General features: G+C 49.3%; 1 protein-coding gene across 1 annotated transcript; it reads right to left on the bottom strand.

The window, feature by feature from the left end:
* Nucleotides 1-1,713: 1,713 nt before the first annotated feature.
* Nucleotides 1,714-4,505, bottom strand: Pop5 (POP5 homolog, ribonuclease P/MRP subunit). The gene is made up of 5 exons (XM_027416038.1): nt 4,448-4,505; nt 4,218-4,360; nt 2,854-3,003; nt 2,582-2,665; nt 1,714-2,499 (listed from the first exon to the last, which is right to left on the bottom strand). Exons 1-5 carry the CDS (start codon nt 4,465-4,467, stop codon nt 2,387-2,389), a joined length of 510 nt encoding a protein of 169 aa, XP_027271839.1. The 5' UTR covers nt 4,468-4,505; the 3' UTR covers nt 1,714-2,386.
* Nucleotides 4,506-22,464: the final 17,959 nt, after the last annotated feature.

Genomic DNA, 22,464 nt, shown 5'->3' with positions numbered 1-22,464 from the left:
CCTTTTTCCACCCAGCCATATCACTCCTGTCTCCACTTTTCAAGTGCTGGCATTAAAGGCTACCGAGTCCAGCCTGTATCAGTCCCATGCTACAGAGGCCATCTATTCTGGACTGATGTCTTTGGGGCTTTGATCGAAACCAGCTGAGCAGCCCCGGGTCTAACCCTGAGCAGAGCCGGGGAGTGTGAATCAGGAAGCCCTAGCTACTCAACAATCTTATCTCAGGAAGGCTCCCAGCCAGTACTGGAGACGACCCCCCCCCCCCCCCCGTTTATTCAAGCATCTCTTAAATAGCTTTCCAAAAGTGGGGGTAATCGAAGAAGACATTATGTATAAAGCTGATGTCAAATATTTCCTTTAATCCTCAAGAAAGTTCTAGAAGGCACGTACACAAGCCCTCAGACATTATGTTAGGGCAAGTCTCATTAGTTCCTTACTGTCTCCAGGCTTGTCCCACCAGCTCCCATGATGGGTGTGTCCACCCAAGGGCCTAGGTCTATTGTTAGACAAACTAGGAACCATTCCCCACCAAGGCCAGGCATCCAGAGGTAATCAGCCTGCACCTGGGAGGAGCTGATGCTTGCATCCAAAAAAATAGTATTTGGGCCCTGACAAAAAGGCATGTGATCCCAAGTGCTGGGATCAAAGGCTGGAGCTCTGTTACACTTGACTCTTATATAGGCCAAAGTGGCCTTGCTTGAACTCAAGAGATCGTCTACCTTTGTATCCTGAGTCCTGGGATTAAAGGTGTATACCACCACTGCCAAGCTTCTACAGCTAACTAGCGTGGGTTTGCTTTCTGATACTTCAGACAATCTTTATTAAATCATAAATAATACATCTTCATGGCAAGAAGCTTGGCAGCATACAGGCTGACCTTGGTGCTAGAGAAGGGGCTGAGAGACCTCAAAGTGACACACTTCCTCCAGCAAGGCCACACATCCTATAGTGCCATTCCCTATGGGCCAAGTGTTGAAACACATGAATTTATGGGGGTCATAATGAAGGGACCAGCTCCCCATTTTGGCAGCCATAATAGCTGAACAGGTGCTTGTCTGACCTTGTCTTAGTCTCTAGGAGGTCAGATGTCTTGTCTCGTGGTAAGGAACCAATCAGAAGTTAGCTGGTGGCGCTATGCTTTACGGCTCTGGGTGTGCTTTACTGACAAGTGCACAGCAATGATGTGCAGAGCATAGCAACCACCTTGGGAGGGCCTATGGGCCATAACAACCAGTTGGCCAATCAACACAGGGCAAACCCTCCAAGCCTGTGCATACCCCTAGACACTCCCCTTTTGCTGCCCTACAAGATCTTTATGCAGACTCTTCTGTCTTTCTAGCCAACAGACATGGGTGGATGAAAGACCCGAGCTAACATGGGGTTAGCTCATCAAACAACTATAATAAAGCCTCGTGCAGTTTGCATCAAGTTTCCGTCTCTGCATGGTGATTGGGGTGGCCAAGGTCCTGGGCTGAGATCCTGGAGGCCTGTGCTTCTGAGGGGGTCTTTCAATACCTATTTAAGCCACAGTAAAGGGTGAGTCCATAACCATTGTGGGAAGTGGAATGCTTCTACAGAAGTAGTTGGCAGTTTGTATCTGATCCATTAGCATGAGGCAGAGGGCTAATGGGGAATGGTATAGGCTTTTGAAACACCCCATGACAGCTCCTCCAATAAGGCCCCACCTCCCATCCTTCCCAAACAGTCAGACCATCTGGGAACCAGAGTATTTAATATATGTGAGTCATTCTCCTTCAGAAAACCCCACATGCTAGGATTATATTCCCACAGCATTTCCTATCAAGTCACCTGAGCAATGGTCAGCTAGGTATCCTGGTGTTTGTAGTCCTAGGATACAGTACTAAATTGACCTAGATTATGCAAGTGTAGTTGGTTATTCATCGATATTTCTGCTTTACACGAGTCTACCCCACCCCCAACCCCCAACACTTTCTATGTGTAATCCTGGCTGTTCTGGAATTCACTCTATAGACCAGGCTGGCCTCAAACAGATCTGTCTGCCTCTGCCTCCTGCTGCTGGAACTAAAGGAGTGCACCACCACGCCCAGGTTTGCATGAGTTCTTATAGTAAGGGTCTAGGAATATTTAAAATCCATTAGTACCACAGGGAGCACATCCAAGGCCAGAGGACAGACCTGGCCAAGCATCAACTATATAAGTACTTTTTGCGATTTACCAATGTTGCCCTGGAAGCCAAGACCATTTGTTCTACCCACTCAGCTCAACAGTTACATACAAAATGTCTGTACAAGGGTTCCAGGAGTGTAGATGGTGCTTTGGTTGGTAGTCAGTTTGGAGAACTGTGTGCTGCTGCTGCCAACTCTCAGTTTGGTGGCTCCACAAATGGGCTGGAGAATGGGGCCACTCACTCCACTATTTCCACAGCCTCCTCACCAGCACTGTCTGAAAGCTCTTCCGCAGACTCTTTCTCCAGTAAACAGCTTCTTGAGACAGACTTCCTAATGGCTTCCCGCTCCCCTAGAGGAACGGAAGACATCCTTGGTCATCAATCATCTTACCACTGAGCCTCAGGCACCACCTGCCCTGGCCTGTTGCCTACCTTCATCAGTGCAATTCTGCAACAGGATCAACAGCTGTCTCCGGTTGTACTGAATCAGGAATTTCTGACAGGTTCTAATAGTACCTGGTGCATGACAGAGCTTCAGTGGACAACGGCTTGTGAAACAGTCACTCTTTAGGGGGCGGTGGGTCGGTGGGTGGGTGGGTGGGAGGAGCATCTTGTTCTTAGTGGGACAGCAGTAAGACCCACCCACCCACCTGCCAGGACTGAGCCCCAAACAGCCACCTTACACAAGCTACCATCACTCTTACCTCCCACGTGTAACGTGTTGAAAAAACACGGATATCGGTGTCCTTTGTTCTCCAGATATGTAATGAAAGGGAGAGCTGACCACACAAGCTGGTAGAAATCCTTTCGGCATCGCAGTAGCACTACTCCAGTGTAGGCATTGAGGTATCGAACTACAGTAGGAAGCGAAAACTGGAGAACTTCCCATTTACAGGAATAGAAAAAAAAAAAAAAAAAAAACCCGGAAAATCCCAGTATATGCCAGTGACTGTTCTAGACAAATGTCTGGGTGGATGCATCACTGAGTAAATTTGTGATGTTTTGCCCTTTGGGACCAGAGTTAGATAGTCGCCATGTGGTGCTGGGAATGGAACCTTGGTCCTCTGAAAGAGCCACAAATGCTCTTAACTGCTGAGTCCTCTCCAGCCCCACCAGTCTCACTTAAAAAAAAAAAAAAAAATTGTTGAAAGGTTATTTCCTTTGAAACAGTCCCATTATGTCATCCTAGCTACACCAAAACCTGTCTGCCACGATGCTCAGCTTGAAATTTTATGATAAACCTTCCAGTGACCATCACTCAGGTCAATATATAAAGTGAGAGAGAAGTTCTACGGCCGTCCCATTTCAGCAGGAAGTAACTTGGAGGATGATAGGCCGCCCCTCCCTTCCCCCATTATTGTCTATTAGGGTAGTGCTAGTTAGGGATAGCTTACTATTGTTTATGGTTGGGATTGGAAGGAGGTGTCCAAAAACAGCAGGGGGAAAAAAAAAACTTTCCGGTAAAACAGGTGTCTTTACAACCGGTTTCTGTGGGTAGGTCCCTCTTTAACGTAGTCTCACCCAAAGCAAGAATTTGTTTACGTGTGTTTAATTCTGCAGAATTCACGTTTAAGATTACGGTAAAACGAGACCAGCCTGGTCTGCAAGAGCTAGTTCCAGGACAGCCTCCAAAGCCTGTCTCAAAAAAACAAAAAACAAAAACAAAAAAAAAAAAAAAGGAAAGAAAAAAGATTAAAGTAAAAGAAGCTAAAATGTGACATTCGGAGAAAAAGAAAGCTTTCGAGTTCAGCACATCTTTCCACATGAGAGTTCCTGTGCACTCGTCCGTCCGTCCGTCCGTCAGAGGCGCTTTAAACTTTAAGGGATAAATCTGACATTTTAAAACGTGCTAACGTAACCTATCAGGTCAGAACTTTTACGAGGAATTCTACACGGCTACTTTGACCTAGCCCAGTAACTTAAACGGAATACCCTCCACCACCACCCCCGCCCCCGTGCTGGGTATTGAACCTTCCGCCCTGGGATGCTGCGCGATTCCCAGGCTTTTCTAGAATCCTCCAGTATCCTGCCAACCGCGCCGTGCGCCCCGGCCGCGGCGCCCCCGTACCTGCAAAGCCCACCGAACAGGCGGCTGCGCCGAAGGTCCCGTGCACCCGGGCGATCGTGTCGCGGACGAGGCCGCCAAGCACGCGGTCGTCCAGGCTCAGGCGGCAGCGCGCGTCCTCCGACACCAGCTCGCACAGAAGGTACCTGCGGGGGACTGAGGTGAGCGCGGCCCGGACACGCCGCCGCCGCCGCCGCCGCCGCCGCCGCGGGTGCGGGGAGGACGACACTCACCTGTGCTTGAACCGCACCATGGCGTCCGCGCCGGATGAGGCAGGGAGGCGGGACTGGGCCCGATAGGCCCAGTGCCCTGTCAATCCCCGCGCCCCGCCTCCCGCGGAAAGTGTAAGAGCGCATGCGTCCGCCTCAGCCTGGCGCTGGGGATTTCTCACTCAACTTGTACGTGAGCTTGTGTTCCCCAACGGCGGACCGATTTTGAGGCCAGGCCTGCACGTAAAGCCCGAGAATGCCGCGGGAATCGGGGCCTTTACAGAAGTCAGAGCAGAGGTTTTCCCATACAGCCAAATACGCTAACTCTTTAGGAGCTCCCGCAGTTTCGTGGAGGTTTTTGTCAATTGGTTTGCAAAAACAATGTAGTACTTTCCCTCCCTCCCTCCCGTCTTTTCTTTCTTTGTCTTATGTTCCCCAAGCTAACCTCAGAATGGCTGTGTAGCCAAGGGTGACCCCAAGTTTCTGATTCCCCTGTCTCTTCCTAGCAGGTGCTGGGATTACCACTATGTGCCACTCACCACACCCAGCCCCTTTGTTTTCTGTAAGAATAGGGATGGTGAGCCCAGGACAGCCAAGGCTACACAGAGGAAACCAGAACAAACGGGGCGGGATGGGGACAGGTTATTCATTTGAATATCTTTTTGTGATTTAAAAAAACAAAAACAAAAACAGGATCTCATTCTACCTCAGACTGGAGTAGAGCTGGAAGCAATTATGCCTCAATTTCCCAAGAGCTGGGATTACAGGGTGTGCCACCATACTAGGTTCATTTCACTTAATCTTGTATGTAAAGTGCATATTCTTTTCGTTGTTTTTTGAGACAGGGTTTCTCTGTTTAACAGCCCTGACTGTCCTGGAGCTCACTCTTTAAACCAGGCTGGCCCCGGCCTCCGGAGTGCTGGGATTAAAGGCATACACCACTAGGCCAGTAAAGTGCATATTCTTACGTGTGCTACTGAGTGAAGACGATTCATATGACATAGATAGCACTTTAGTACTCTGTAAGTTCCCAGGCCCTCACCAAAGTCCTTAGAAAGAAAGAGCCACCATTCCCACTTCTGTGGAGCTGGATAGGTGTTGCCAGATCTTGGCCTTGATGTATGCATTTTACAGCATACCTGTTCCGTGCAACATGGCTATAAGTCTGCTGCTTGCATGTATTTTCATGTCACCTGTGCTGCCACAAATTTATCCCTCATCTGCCCAGTATTGCAGTAAGTTGGTCAGTATTGCCACATACCCATTGCTTACAGGTTTTCTTGTTATCCCGAGGTCGTTTTTTTAATTAGATTTATTTCTTTGTTGTATAAGTGTGTAGGCGTGTACTTGCCATGGCTGGAGTTTTGACAGTTGGTCCTCTGCTTCTAATATGGGGATCAAACTCAGGTGGTCAGACTTGGCAACCACGGCCCTCACCTCTGTGACCTTGGTTGTTTGTACATCTCTCACGGCCTCGCCTAGCCCTCTGTGGTAACATAAAGCGAGACATCTTTCGCAGCAGCTTATCATTTGCAAGATCCGGGATAAGTTCCCAGTCTCCCCATCGCCCACAGGTTTGGGGAACCAAAGCTCTCGCTTGGCACGCTGCAATCACCAACTATCCAGAACCACCGTCGGCAGCGTCCTCCTTGGCCGGTAGGCGGTGCCAGAGACCCACAGTGTGCCAGAGCTCAACCGGGCCTGGGAACTACAGCCTCGCCACCCTTCTGCCTCCCTAAAAATAGCATCCCTGACACTTCCTGGTATCAGTCTGTCAATCCTAACCCTGCGCCCGTTTTATAGCTGCGATTCAGGTCCGGGCCCGTGTCAGCTGCCTAATACCGAACAGGCCCAGAATTCAACCTTGGAAGCATTCGTCTCCGAAGTCCCAGCCGTGGTGCGCTCCAATCCACTCCTGTGCTCACTGCCCACTTAGTGTAACATAACCATAGGCGTGGGTTCGGATCCACGTCTTCCTACACTGGCCAGGTGCTGTGACACCAAGTCTCGAGAGCTCAGCTCCCCTCTCTAATTCCGATTATTAGGAATTATTAGGGTGGAGGTGGGATTCACTGGTACCGGCCACACAGTGAGCGCCTAGTGAACTAGTAAATGGTGATGAATGGCTGACACCAGGAGAAAACACCCCGATCCGAGCCAGCCAGCCAGCCGGGATGGTGCCACCCGGCCAGACGCCCCCGGTGGGCCGCCGCCGGCGCAGCCTCTCCCGGTGGTAATTAGCCCCCGCTCTCGGATCAGCCAGCCGCTAATTACACGTCTCCTAATGAGGCCGGCGGCTGTTTGCAATCACCCGGGTCCCCGCCCGCGTGGGGGCGGGAGTCGTGGGCCAGCGTCAGGCCGAGGAAGGGGCTGCGGCTTAGCTAGGCGGACGCAGGCAGCATGACTCACGCAGGGATGGAGCCTAATCCCCGCTGAGCCCAAACCTGCGCGCTGAGCCCATTCATCTCCCACCGCCTGCATCCGTGGGGTGGCGGCGCTTACTGTTATTACGGTGGTTCTAAGTCAGGTCAGATGGTCAGATGTGCGTGGATCGGATCGGATCAGGGTGACTGGAGCTTGGGTTCCCTCCCCTTCGGGTCTGACGGGTCCCAGCCACAAGCTGGCCCTTTGGATCAACCACAGGAACCAAAGGTTAGCTCCAGCAACGCAACTGGAAAAGCCTGCTTCGAAACCATTCACCGAACCCATTAATGAGACTGGAAGTGTGGAGAACTCCCTCGGAAGTGGTTGGGTGAGCAGCTACCATGATGGTTAGGGGTCAGTTGGAGCTGGCCGCCGAGCCTGAAGACCCGGGAACTCACATAATGGAATTCCTGGGATGGACTCCAGGAAGTTGTCCTCTAGACCTCCACATGCGTACACATGCCTCCCGCTAAATAAAATTTAAAAATTGCACGGTTAGATGGAGGCAACGAGGCAGAAGGCTACAAAGGTGTGCACGCCTCCCTTCCCGGAGCCTTTGCTCATTCTTATCTTTCTTGTTTGAGACAGGGTCTCGGTGTGTGACCATGGCTGGTCAGGAGTACACTATGTAGATCATGTTAGCCTCAAACTCAACAGAGGTCCACCTGGCTCTGCCTCCTGAGTGCTAGGATTAAAGACTCGCACCACTGTGCTCAGCTTTTGGGTGCTGGGGAATGTATTATGGGTACTAGGCAAGTGCTGTGCTGTGCTGTGCTTCCAAGGTACATCCCGGGTCCTGGTGTCACTGAGACTGGCACTGAGCCAGTCTCTTTTCAGTCTAGATGCCTCCATGGAGGATGGTGGCTCAGGAGACTCCAACCTGCTTGGCAGTTCCTACAGCGGCCACTGCTTCCTGCCTCTAAGTCTATCAACCAATTTCCTGCAAAAACAAAACAAAGCTAAAAACCTGGTATGGGGACAGTTTAGGCAGTTTCCATTCACTTGGCCAGGGACCTGGGGAACAAGTTCTAACTGCCTATGGACATTGTTTCCAGTCACTGGGTTTGGGGACGAGTCACTCCCCAAATGGGTGTAAAGTCCCAAGTGCAGTACTCTTTCATTTAGATCTTTCTCCACTAGGAATTTATACCACACAGATTTTTTTTAAGTGAGTGGAGTGTTTTGCCCCCTTTGAGTATCTGAGCACCACATGCCCGCAGTATTTTTGGAGGCCAGAAGAGGGCATCAGTTCCTCTGGAACTGGAGTTACAGATGGTCGTGAATCTTCATGTGGGTGCTGGGAACAGAATGTCCTCTGAAAGAGCTGCCTGTGTTCTTAACGGCCAAGGTGTCTCTCCAACCCCCACACAGTGATTGTTTACACTTATTTGACCCAGCAAAAGGCACCTCGGTGTCTATTGCAAAGAGTCAATGTGTGTGTGTAGGATTGGACGGCCACGGACCAGGGAATGTTCTAAAGACTTTGCAGTTTAAGTCAGTTACCCTCGCAGTCACTTTATAAGGCATGCACTACATGTTATTAATCCTGTTTTACACCGAAACATTTGATCCAGATAGGCTGGTGGTGAAGTTTTTGTTTGTTTTAAGAGCGCAATTGAAACTGGGTGGTGGTAGCTCACGCCTTTAATCCCAGCACTTGGGAGGCAGAGGCAGAGGATCCCTGTGAGTTCAAAACAAGCCTGGTCTACTAGAGCTAGTTCCAGGACAGCCTCCAAAGCCACAGAGAAACCCTTTCTCGAAAAACCAAAAACCAAAAAAAAAAAAAAAAAAAAAAATAGCAATTGAAACAGGTCTCATTAATATCCCTGAATGGCCTGGAATTCAGGGTTAGGCTGGCCTCAACCTGCCTGCTTCTGCCTCCCCAGTCCTGGGATCAAAGCCCTGTATGATGTATCCAACTTCGGATAGCATGTTTAACTACAATCCATATAGTTCTTCTGTCTTTATTTGCATGGGAAATTTCCAGAAGGTGACACAAGAAGCTGTTGATGGTGGCTGCCTCTGGGGAGAGAAATTAGAAGTGTTAAGTAGGAAGAGAGATTCACTTCTTATCCTGTGATTTTTTTTTTTTTTTGTAAGAGTCCCCTGTGGCCCAGACTGTCCTTGACTTGCTTGCTGTGTAGCCCAGGGCGTGTGGAGCTTCCTGCTCCACCTGAGTGAAGGAAGGGATCACAGGCGTATGACACCACACTTTGTTTCCTATAGGGCTGGGGATTGAACCCTGCTCACGAGTCAAGAACTCTGCCAAGTAAGCTACAGCCATATACATACCTCCCAACTCCCCCATAGTTTGAAACAGGTTCTCACTATATAGCTCAGGCTGTCCTTCCATTTTTCTTTTAATAGAGACTCATTCCATAGCCCTGGCTAGTCTGGAACTACTCAGACTTGGAATGGTCCTTCCTGCCTCTCACTATGGTTACAGGGAGGAGCCATTGCCCTCAGCCCCCAGGTTTATCTTCATGGTCATCATCCCCCATTCCCAGGGTAAAATCCCCACCTCACCATGATGTCACTGGGAAATGATTGTTATGAGGTTGGAAGCCTCATGAATTGAAATAGTGTCCCTATGAGAGGAGCCCCAGGAAGCTCTCTCACCCTTCCTGCCATGCAGGGGACATCCAAGAAGACAGCTGTGTGTAAACCAGGAAGTGGGCCCTAAATCGCATACCAAGTGTGGACTTTGCCAGAATTGGGAACCAAAAAAAAAATGGTGACTCTTTAAACCACACGGTGGTGTTTTGCCACAACAGTCTGAAAAGATGACTATACACATGTATAGGTTGGTTTCATAAGTTAAAGAAGTCACCGGACCCAGTCCCCCAAAGTGTATTATTACTAATATTCACCTCAGCTGAGGAAATAGAGCTGAGCCCACTGAGGTGATCTGACAGGCTTTGGCAAAGGGCTTATAGATGAGCCAAGACCCCCTGCTGGTCCCTTGCCTTCCCCGAATCACAGTTTCTTCCTTATGATGATTAGATGGTTTCTGTCAGTCCTGAGAAGGTGCCTTGCTCACTCACCATCCCATCTTTTCTGAGTGTAAGCTCAGAGCAGCCTCTTGAGACCCACTGGTCTGGTCCAGCCTGATCCAAACGGCAGGGCCAGTCACCCTGCTCCAGACTCCAGCAGAACTTCCTTGGAATCATCCTCTCTGGTTATCCCAGTTGGATGGCTATGTTCAGAGCCAGTCCATTGCTTCAGCTAGAAAAGGGGCAGAGTCACAGGAGCCTTGGGTGGCCAACATCCAGGGCACATCTGTGATGGACAGCCTCCCGGTTCGGGATGTTCCCAGCACATTCCCACCGCTCACGCTTGGAGGGAGAAGGGCCTCAAAATAGCTGTTGCTTCCCCAGCCCGGCGCTAGGCCAGAGACAGGAATAGACATCTGGGGGTGGCTGCCTCAGCCTTCCTCAAGGTCTTGGGGGCTGGGAATAGGCAGAGGCCAGCCCCCTCCCCCAGGGTGATATATATGGAAGACAGTTCAGTGGTCTTCATGTGGTAACCTGCCTGTGACAGTCCAGGCATCCCAGGTGTTCCTCCATCCCAACTGGTCAGTCACTAGCACTGGCCATTCAGTGGCCATAGCCTGGTTGGTTCAAATGGCCTGGCGTTCCCTTTACCGCTGCCTCACCACTGCCTCCTGCAGTCCTCTTGTAGCCCATGGAGGACTATTATAGAGTCACATGATTGAGGTCATATGATCAGGCAGAGGCCAGAATAACAGGTGAGGTAGCATGGGGCTTTAGAGAAGCAGAAGACAGGTTGGTGGCTCGAGGACTGAGAAGTCAGCCTGCCCGGTCTGTAGCTAGCCTCCACACCCTGTGTCCTGTGTGCCCTTGGGCCTCACTTTTCTGACCTATAAAGTAGAATAAACTGGATGTGGTGATGGATGGCTATAATCCCACACACAGGAGGCTGAGGCAGGAGAATTACAGAATTTAACACTAGCCTGGACTAAATATCAAGGCCCTATCCCCTCTATACCAAATAATATTAAAATATTGAGCACAATAAACACCCACCTCCTTTTTCGTTTTTGTTTTTCAAGACAGAGTTTCTCTGTGTAGCTCTGTCTGTCCTGGAACTCGCTCTGTAGACCAGGCTGGCCTCAAAATCTCAGAGATCCTCCTGCCTCTGCCTCCCAAGTGCTGCGATTAAAGGTGTGTGCCTCCACTGCCCAGCTATAAACACCCACCTCCTATAGTGGTTGTGGCAGCCAAATGAGTTGACTGGTCAATGTCATTATGATTGGTGTTTCCTTACCACATTTTTCAATCTTTCTGCATTGGGTGAGCACCTACTATGTGCTGGGTACCACTACTAAGCCTAGATTAGTGCAGCTCACATACTAGGAGGCCTTCTCTGAGCCAGCCACCATGCTGGATGTGTTCTGAGACAGGGTATACCAGGCTGACCCAGAGCTAACAGAGATGCCCCTGCCTTTGCCTCCCGAATGCTGGGACTAAAGGTCTGCACGACCATTTGGTACTTAGGGTTTTTCTTAAACACATTTCCTCATTTTATTCTTCACCATCACCCCTGAGAAGCCATTACCACAGTTCCCTTTTACACAAGTGGGGATAAAGGGTCAGAGAGCTGCAATCCTTACCTCAAGCCACACAGCCAGAAGCTAGAAAGGCTACCTCTTTGTGGGGAGGTAGACAAACGGCTCAGTTGTCTCTGGCCTGGGCTCCTATCAGGCACATGGAGAGGGGGTTGCACACCCTGCTGCTCTGGCATGCTTTCCCTGACCTCTGCTCCAGGTCTGTGATTGGCAGGGTTTCTTGGGAAGAGAGAACTAGGGGAAGCCCCAGGCCAGTGTCTCTTATGGCAGACTGGGGTGAGGTAGCAGCAGCCAGAAGCTCCAATCTTTGGGCTTAGAGCCTGCTCTGTCTGTGATGGAAGAGAAGGGCTGCTAAGAAGGCTGGAGAAGCTTGTGACCAGCTAAGATGGGATAAATGTGTGCCCAGAAGATGAACCCAATCGACCTATGACATCAGAGAGGGCTTCCTGGATTCGGCATGTCTGAGCTGGAGAGAGAAGTTAGGAATGGTATAAGGAATGGCATCTGCTAGGCAGAGAAAGTGCTGAATTCCAGAAACTGAATAGTAGGGGTGGGAGGGAGAGAGGGCATCTGGGCCAAAGGGAAGGGCAGGGGTGGTGCTCCAAAGCCTTGATGGCCGCACGAAGGAGCTTGCTTCCTGTTTGGAGGACTGAGGAAGGATCTAAAGGAAGGTTCCATCTAGTTGCAGGGCAGGGTGGAGCTCAGGAGGGTGGGGAGTATTGGGGACCTGTAGGAAAGCTGAGGTGCCAGTGGAGAAGAGAGAAAGACCAGGGAAGGAGGGATAAAAATGGGCAGCCCTGTAAAGTGGTTAGAGGGTCACACCGGTGGGACCAGTGAGATGGTTCAGTGGGCAAAGGTGCTTGCTGCCAAGCCTGGTGGCCTGAGTTCACTCCCTGGGACCCACATGGTGGAGGAAGGAGAAAACCAACTCTAGGAAGCTGAGCTCTGAACTCCACACTGTGGTCCATAACACATACATACATACATACATACACACACACACACACACACACACACACACACACACATTCTAACACTCACACACACACCCATATACACACACACACATACACACACACACACACACACACACACACACACAGATACATACATACATACACACACACGTACACTCTAACACATTCACACACACCCATATACACATATATGCACTCACACTCACACATACACACACCCATACAAACACAAGTAACTTATTGCTTGTTGTTACAGGGTCTCACCATGTAGTTCTGGGTGGCTTGGAACTCACTTTGTAGATCAGGCTGGCCTTGAACTCTCAGAGACCTGCCTGCCTCTGCCTTCCCAAGTGCTGGAATCACCATTTTTTTAAAAGCTAACACCAGTGATATGTTGCTGCACAATAAGTCACCCTAAAACTTTGTGACTAAAAAATACAGCAACTCCCACCTTCTCATGCACAGAGGGCAGATCTGCACAGGGACTCAGCAGGGACACTGGGCTAGCTGGAATGGCTCCATTCATGTGTGTAGTCCACCTGTGAGCTGTGAGCTGGACCCTCCGCCGGGACTGTTTGGCCTCAGTCACCTCCATGTGACCTCTCCATGGGGCTGAGACCATGCACAGCATGGCAGCTGACTTCCAAAACCCAGAAGCCGCAGGGGCCTGCACTATGGGGCATGCTGGTAACCCTGGCTCTTGGGACGTGGAGCCTGGAGAATCAGCACCCTATAGAAAGCTGTGAGTAGCTTGCATGGGCTTGGCTTGCATGGGTGTGGCCTGCATGCCTGTAACCCCAGCATCTGGAGTAGAAACAGACAGATCTCAAGGGCCAGACGGACTAGTCAAAATGGAGAGATTCTGGTTCAGGGAGAGACCCTATGTCAAGGCAAAAAGGCAAAAAGTGGTAGAGGAAGATCCCAGACATTGTGCTCTGGCCTCTACATGTGTACATGGGTACACACTCACATACATTACACAACATACACCCCCCCCCCACACACACACACACCCCGCCACACACACACACACACATCATAAATCAATAATGAAAGCAGAAGCGACTATGATGTCTTTTCTAGTCTGGTCACTTCTACTATAGCCTAATCGCCAACAGTCTCCAAAACAGTCTGACTCAAGGAAGGGTACATTAAGTCTCTTTGTTATGATTGGTTTGTGTATGCATTGCAATATGTCTACTCCAATGACATTTGGTATATTTGCAATGGTTTGGGAAATTCAGCAACCACCTTCCTAGTTTCAAAACATGTTTATCATTCCACGCACAGGAAGCAATCACTCATGGCTTCCACTCTGTTCAGGCCCTGACAACCACTAATCCAATTTCTCTCTCCATGGCTTTACCTATTTTGAACATTTCCTATTAAAAGAAATCTTATGTGACCTGTGTCTGGCTTCTCTTGCTTAGTTTAGTATCTTCAAGGTTCATCTAAACTGTAGGATATACCATTCATTATTCCTTTTATGTCTATACACAATCTCTCTCTCTCTCTCTCTCTCTCTCTCTCTCTCTCTCTCTCTCTCTCTCTCTCTCTCTCTCAGGAAGTGTCTCTCTGTTATGTAACCCTGGCTGTCCTGGAACTTGCTATGTAGACTAGTGTTGACTCAAACTCCCAGAGATCAGCTTGGTGTAGTGGCACACACCTTTTATCCCAGCACTTGGGGAGACAGAGGCAGGTGGATCTCCATGAGTTCGAGGCCAGTCTGGTCTACAGAGTAAGTTCTGGGACAGCCGAAACACAGAAAACCTCCCAGAGATCTACCTGCCTGTGCCTCCTGAGTGCTGGGATTGAAGGCATGTGCCACACTACAATTTCATCACTGAAAGTCTTTATGCATCTACCTATAAATGATTGACTGTTGTGGATAGTCCTATGAACATTGGTGAACCAGTGTCTGCCTGAGTCCCTGTTTGAGTTCTTTTAGGGATGGAATTATTGTTTTATAGTAATTCTATGTTTAACTTTTTGAGGCAACGCCAGACTTTTTCTTAGTGGCCAAACCATTTTACACGCCCACTAGCAACATTCCAATGTAGTGGACAGAATTCACATATTAAGATCTGAACACCCAGCTTGATACCGTGAGGGGGTGAAACTTAGGAGAATCAGACGGTCTCCAGCCTTCCTGAGTGGGATAAGTACCCTTAAGAAAAGACTTCAGTGGAGCCAGGCATGGTGGCAAACACCTTTTATCCCAGCACTCAGAAAGCAGAGGCAGGTGGGTCTCTTCGAGTTGACATCCAGCCTGGTTTGCATAGTGAGTTCCAGGACAGCCAGGGCTACACAGTGAAACCCATCTCCAACAAAAAGACCTCAGTGGGGCTGGAGAGATGGCTCAGTGCTTAAGATCTCTTCTTGCTGCTGTTGCAAAGGACCCAGGTTCAGTTCCCACATGGCAGCTCACAATCGTCTATAACTCCAATTCCAGAGAATCTGGGACCCACTTGCAGCCTCCACAGGCATCAGGCACGTGAGTGATGCACACACCATTAATAATAATAGCTTAAAAAAAAAAGAAGTCACTGTGCAGACTAGCCTTTTCTCAACTTGACACCAACTGTAGTTATCTGGGAGTTATCAATTAAGAAAATGTCCCCATCAGATTGGCCTGTTGGGCATTTTCTTAATTAGTGATTGATGGGGGAGGGCCTTGGGGAACAAGCCAGTAAACAGCGCTCCTCCATGGCTCCTGAATCAGCTCCTGCCTCCAGGATCCTGCCTTCTGTTCCTGATCTGAACTCCCTGTATTATGGGCTGTAAACTATAAGATGAACAAATCCTTTTTTTCCCACAGATTTCTTTGTGTCTTGGTGCTTAACACAAAGCAGTAGAAACCCTGACTACAGCACCTGAGAGCTCTCCTAATGGCCCCCTACCTATGAGGACAGTGGTCTGTCCTAGGGGCCAGCCTTCTCCAGAAACAGGATGAGCTGACACTTATACCTCAGACTTCTCGATTCCAGAACCAGCAATCATCTAGAGGCCACCCTACACAGTCCATGGAGCTTAATACAGCTGTTGTAATCGGAAGCCCTGGAAAGGAGCTACAGACAGGTGTGAGCTGCCAGGTGGGTGCTGGGAATTGAACTCGGGTCCTCCAGAAGAGCAGCCAATACTCCTAACTGCTGAGCCATCTCTCCAGCCCCGAACTATTTTTTAAACATTTTATTTATTTGTGTGTGTATCTGTGTTTGAGGAGGAGAGCTTTCATGAGCTGGTATGCATTTGGAGGCCGAGGACAGCCTGCAGGAGTCAGCTGTCTCCGCCATGCAGGTCCCAAGGATTTAATTCTCATCATTAGGCTTGGTCACTGGGCTTTGACCCACTGAGCCATCTTGCCAGACCTCTTTTAATTAAAAAAAAAAAAAAAGATCATTTACATGTGTCTCTGTGTGTGGGGTCAGGTGGGGGTGCCCCCAGAAGTCAGAAGAGGGTATCCTAACCACTGAGCCATTTTTCCAGCCCCATCTTTAATTTTTTGTTTGTTTGTTTGTTTTTCAAGACAGGGTTTCTCTGTATTGTTTTGGAGGCTGTCCTGGAACTCGCTCTGTAGACCAGGCTGGCCTCGAACTCACAGTGATCTGCCTGTCTCTGCCTCCCAAGTGCTGGGATTAAAGGCATGCAACACCAATGCCCAGCTCCCATCTTTAATTTTTAAAAAGAGAGTTGGGGCTGAGTGTGGTGACACATGCCCTTAATCCCAGCACTTGGGAAGCAGAGTCAGGCAGATCTCCTCAACCTTCCAAGGACTGGAACTAGAGGTGGGCCTGCAATGCCAAGACAGGCATAGCCACTTCCACGTTTATTCGTTTCTTTTCTTCTTGAGGTTCTTGCTTTGTAGGCCTGGCTGGCTGGCTTGGCCGGCCTGGAATTCTATACACCAGACTGGCTACAGACTCACAGAGATCCACTTTCGTCTGCCTCCTGACTGCTGGGAGACATCCTTTCTGAGATGAAGCCATGGCAGCTAGGGGAACTCTGGGGAGGAGGAGGCAGATGAGCAAAGAACTCAATCCCAGACACAGTGTTGAGTCTGAGGCCTCAAGAGCCCTGTGGATCAAATAAATGATAAATTCTGTGTGGAAAGGTCCTGGGACCTACTCAACAAATATTTATGGAACATTTCATACCAATGCTAGCTAACATTATGTGGTATTAACCAAGGACCAGGGGCTTTGCTTGCTGGAAAAAAATTGTATATATATATATATATATATATCTGTATATCATCACCTCATACCAGATAAGATCTGGAACATTCTCAGCCCCCAGAATGTGCCTTCTCACATATGTTCTGTTTAATTTCCACAAGAACCCTATAGGATAAGTATCAGTTTTCCTAATATTAGCAGAAGGGAAGCCACATTGCAGACTAACACAGGGTCAGTCTAAAGCAAGAGGGAGCTCTTGCCAGTCCCTCTGACATCCCCCCACCCGAAGGCCAGCCTTGGGATGCTGCACCCCCTTACTGGGCTGTGACTGGACTCTGGCCTTTGCACTCACAAGGGCAGAATCAGGTGTCCCTCTGTGTTCCTGTTTCTGGGTGAAGGGAGGGTAGAGCCCCTCCCACCTGTCAGGCACCAAGGCCATCACTTGGGAGCACTGTGGGCAGTCTAAACAGCTGGTGGGGGACCAGCAAAGGCTGTTTCTTAACAGTGCAGGGCAGATGATCAGCTTGTCCTGAGCCTAATTGGCCTGAATGTGGAGAAAAGGGCCCTTGCTCCTGTTAAGAACGTTTTAGGCCACACTTCTGAGCATTCCTCAGAACAGCAAGGATGATCCGGAGTGTCCTAGGGGAGGGGTGAGGTGGCGTGTCACCCCTATGTGTCTGTGCTAGCACCCTTCTGACCTCATCTGTCCGCCACCTCAGCTAAAGCTAGTCTCCTTGCATTTCAGCCTCGGGGCCTTTGCACTCAGTGTTCTCACCATCCGGAACCTTCTGCCTCCTGGACTTGCCTTGTCTTATTGCATCTCGGCTCATATGTCAACCTCTTCACAGTACTTCTTCCTGGACAAATTGCCCTACTTAATGCTGGCCCCGACCAGCTAGCACATGGGGGCCAGATGGCCTGGTATAAATGTCAGCTCTACCTCTTAATGGCCGTGTGACATTAGGAAGATGATTTCACCTCTCTCCACTATCGTTCCTACACGTATAAGACAGTGGTGGTGGTATTGCCTTGAATGGCAGGCAGTATGTGTGACATAACACTGTTTAACATCTGTTAGCAATGCCTGGCCTATAGAACCTGCTTTATAAAGATTTGACTTTTTTTTTTTTTTTTTTTTTTTTTTTTTTTTTTTTTTTTTTTTTTTGCTGCAGAGCATTGTGACTTATCACTGTATCCTCAGCACTTCAGAAAAGGAAGCAGAAAGATCAGGGGTAAAGGCCATTCTCATTCTCAATAAGATAGTGAGTTTGAAGCTAGCCTGGTCTACATGAGACCCTGTCTTGACAACAATATTAGGTCTTTCCCCATCCTGAAATTATTCTGGCTGCTGAATCGTTATTTGATTCTCCTGTTTCCTCCCATTAGAATAGGAGTCCTACAAGGACAAGACACTGGTGGTCTGTTTTGTGCAATACTGTCACCCCCGCTATACAGGACAGTGCCTGACACACAGGAGGGAGACAGGCTGTGGCTGTCTGCTTGCTGCCTCCCCAGTGGGCAGCACGCTCCCATTCCCTGCCCTTTGCCATTCCTTCTACTTGCAACTGTCTCCCAGGGAAGCAGAAGGAGGAAGGGGAACTGCCTGCCAGTGCTGGGCTCCACCTTTACCCCTCTTCCACCGTCTGTCCCCCATTATCCATAGAGCCAGGGAACAAAAATCTAGACTCCCCAGGATTAGAGTCTCCCACTACTGCCCCTTGTCCAGCAGCTAGGGAAACTATAAAAAAAAAAAGAATGCTCTCACTGTTACAGCCTCACCAAGGAACACACTAAGTGAAAGTAACCCTCGAGGCCATCCCTTTTTGTAAAAATGGTGTGCCACGCCCCAAACGGGCTAGCAAGCACAGGTAGCCAAGCTGATCTCTATTGTTTGTACTTATTACATGTGGTGACTTCTCATCCCATTGGTTGGAGGTCAACTTCATGATCAGACTCAACTGGCTAAACTGGCACAAAGGGGAAGGGCCTTTGTTAAGCTAACTACCTCCTCCTCCTCCTCCTCCTCCTCCTCCTCCTACTCCTCCTCCTCCTTCTTCTTCTTCTTCTTCTTCTTCTTCAAGATTTATTATGTATACAGTGTTCTGCTTGCATGTATGCCTGCAGGCCGGAAGAGAGCACCAGATCTCATTACTGATGGTTGTGAGCCACCATGTGGGTACTGGGAATTGAACTCAGAACCTTTGGAAGAGCAGCCAGTGCTCTTAACCACTGAGCCTTCCTTCCAGTCCTCTGGGCTAATTACCTTTAAAAGAAAAAAAAAAAAAACTCTCCCACTAAGGCTCAGGGAAGCAAAAGGGCTTTGACCAATGCCCTATAGTGAGTCCAAAGCAAAGTGTCCTCAGTGAGCCCTGAATATCTCAATTCAGTGTCCTTACTAGACCTACCTCCTGCAGGGCCTGGAGAGAGCAGTCAGGGAGGGACTGGAAACTGCATGTAGGCTACTGTCTCTTTCCCCAAGTGGTGAGGGGACAGGGCATCTAGGCGGTATCAAAATCTAAATTTCTTTTTTTTTAAAGATTTTATTTATTTATTATGTATACAGTCTTCTGCCTACATGCAGGCAGTGGGCACCAGATCTCATTCAAGGCGGTTGTGAGCCACCATGTGGTTGCTGGGAATTGAACTCAGGACCTCTGGAAGAACAGTCAGTGCTCTTAACCACTGAGCCATCTCTCCAGCCCCTAAATTTCTTTTAAACATGTATTTTTCTTTCTTTCTTTCTTGGTTTTTTTTTTTTTTTTACACACTAACGATAGTTTATTATATCATGGGAGAGCTAGCAAGAAAAAAATAGAAGAACAGAGCAGGACAGAGAGTAAGAGAGAAGAGAGACAGAGTTAATGGCTGACCACCATGGTTGGTCGCCAGAGAAAGAGAGAAGAGCCATGTATTTTTCTTATATGTACTTTATATGTGCCTGCCTGAGTTTATGTGCACCACATGTGTGCAGGTGCCACAGAGGCCAGCAGAGGGCATCGTATCTCCAAGAACTGGAGTTAGAGACAGTTGTGAGCTCTTTTTTTTTTTTAAGATTTTATTTATTTATTACGTATACAGTCTTCTGCCTGCATGACAGCAGACAGAGGGCACCAGATCTCATTCAAGGTGGTTCTTCGCCACCATGTGACTGCCAGAAATTGAACTCAGGACCTCTGGAAAAACAGTCAGTGCTCTTAACCGCTGAGCCATCTCTCCAGCCCCAAGTTGTGAGCTCTTAATGTGGGTGCTGGGAACCAAATGGGTCCTTTATGAGAGCAGCAGGTACCCTTAACCTCTGAGCCACCTCCTCAGCCCCCCCCTCCGCCGCCCCTTCTAACTGGGGGTTGCTGTTCAGCATAGTATGCCTGTAGGGGCCAGAGGACAGCGTTTAGTTCTCTTCTTCCACTACAGGTTCCGGAGATCAAACTCAGGCTATATGGCAGGTACCTGTGGAGCCATCTAAATGAACTGGAGACTTGGGACTTCCATTTCTATGTCATGCAGCTGGCTGGCCTTGGCATACCTTGGTCTATTCCCCCATAGGGGAGGAGACAGAAGGTCAACTCTTTTTGCTACTGAGTAGATTCATTAAAAAAAAAAAAAAAAAAAAAAAAAAAAAAAAAAAAAAAAGCCAAGCTGACTTCTTGTTCTCAACTACACTGTGGGACAAGTATGAATTGAATCCCATTTTCCAGATGAGAAAAACAGAGGCTCAGAGCAAGGGATCCAGAGCCAGAGACGCACACCTTTGATCTCTGAGTTTAGATCTCTGAGTTCGAGGCCAGCCTGGTCTACAAAGAGTGAGTTCCAGGACAGCCAGGGCTGCACAGGAAACCCTGCCTCAGGAACCAAAGTGGGATGGGAAGGAGTAAGGAAGTCCTTACCGAGGGAGGTCCCGGGAAAATCTACTGGCTGGGTTGGCACAGTTTTCTGGGGCAATAACCCTTCGTGGGGGCAAATACATCTTTGATTAAGCGCCATTAGCTTCTAATGCTCCTGGCAGTCTCTAGGCTGGAGTTTTGGATTATTCCCACCTTGATTCGTTCCAGCCTCTCCCGCAGAAGCGGTGAGTTATTTTGGGGACTTGATGGCTCCCTCTGGCTGCCCATGACCCCCCTGCCCCGTTGCAAACACCTCTCCCTTACAGCGCACGCTTCATTAGGCGGCTCTGCGGCTTTCCGCCCCCTGCGGCTGTCAGTTCCCAGCCGGAGCATCTGTCCTCCTGCCCCTCCCCTCTGCACCCAGCTTCCCTTAGTGAGATGGAAGATGTCAACTCTACGCTGATCCCTGGCCCCAGCTTTGCCCCGGAGCAATGACCTGCCCTCCAATTTCAGAATTCTTCCCAAACAGAGCAAAGCCTCGCTGCACCATTTGGTGAACCAATACTTTTGGCTGTCATCCACACTCCCTGTTCCAGCAAGAACTCAGTCTTCAATGTCACTCAGTGCTCTCCCCTGCCTCAGGGGGTGGGGTGGGGGCAGGCTGTTAAAAATCCACAAGGATGAATTTTAGGTTATGAATATCTTACCACAATTTATAAAAATGCACCCAAGGGGGTGCAAGGATGCCTCCCCCCATCCCCTGCCACCACCGCCACTGTCTTATGTCACAGTGCGTGGGGCTGACGTCATAGGGACCGAGCGTGGGCTCTGCAGTAGCTTTCTGTTTCCCTCTGCTCCAGCTCCGAGCTCTGCCAGGGCCGCCCGCAGGCCTCGCTTGCTTTTCAAAAATAACTCTCAGGCCTGGGTTGCTTCCTGGGTGTCCTGGGGCTGTATTAATCCCCTCAGCCCCGACCCCGGGCTGGTGAGCATCAGTGTCTGCTGGAGTAGGTCTTGGGTTAACTTATTGTAGCCACTGTTAAGGGTCAAGGAGAAAGGACAGGCGGGTGTCCTCCATCATGCTTTCACGCTAGCGCCCCGGACCCGCAGAGCACAGGAACTTGCCCTTGGTGTCCCGTTAGCTGTTTCTTCCAGTTTTTCTCTTAAATATCTACTAGTGGTTTCCAACTGTTTCTCTTACATATTTACTTCCTTGTCTATTTTTTTTTTAATTTTATCTTCACTTCTTGCACTTTCTTTCCAAGGTCTTTTTTTTTTTTTCCCTCCATGCACTGAGAAAAATCTCACTATGTAACCCTGCCTGACCCAGAATTCGTTATGTAGACCAGGCTGGCCTCAAACTCACAGAGATTCCCCTGACTCTGCCTTCTGAGTGCAGTACCCTCCTGATCTTACAGCCAAGGCTGACTTCAAACTTGTTACATAGCTGGGGATGGTGTTCTTGAATTCTCTCTTCTCTCTTTAAGATTTATTGTGTGGCCAGCCCCTATGTGTTCTGAGACAAGGTCTCACTATGTAGCCATGCCTGGCCTGGAACTCACAGAGGTCACCTGCCTTGGTGTGTGAGTGTGCACATGACACAGTGCTGGCGTGGAGGTCTGAGGACAACTTTCAGGAGTGAGTTCTCGCCTCGCACCATATAGGTCCCAGGTATTAAACTCTAGACTTCAGGCTTGGTGCCAAGCTCCCTTATCCACTGAGCCATCCTGCCCGTCTGTCAGTATGCATGTCTGCATGCTATGTGCACATGAGTGCAGTGCCTGGGAGGCCAGAGGCAATGGATCCCCCTGGAGTTACAGGTGGTTGTGAGACAGCTGACATGGGTGCTGAACTCAGGCCCCATAGATCAGCAGTGCACACTCCTGCAGCTAAGAGTTGCACCACCCCTCCAGCCCCTATTTGTTTTGAAACAAGGTCTCACTATAAAGCCCTGGCTGGCCTGGAACTCCCAGAGAGCCACCTGCTTCTACCACCAGAGTGCTGAGAGCAGGTGTGTGCCACCACACCTGGAGAAAGTAGTTTTAGGCAGGCAAACAAG

This window comes from Cricetulus griseus, chromosome 4, assembly GCF_003668045.3.
Source record: "Cricetulus griseus strain 17A/GY chromosome 4, alternate assembly CriGri-PICRH-1.0, whole genome shotgun sequence".
Taxonomy (NCBI): Eukaryota; Metazoa; Chordata; class Mammalia; order Rodentia; family Cricetidae; genus Cricetulus; species Cricetulus griseus.
Note: the sequence above shows the minus strand (reverse complement) of the source record. Positions and strands in the feature narration are given on the sequence as shown.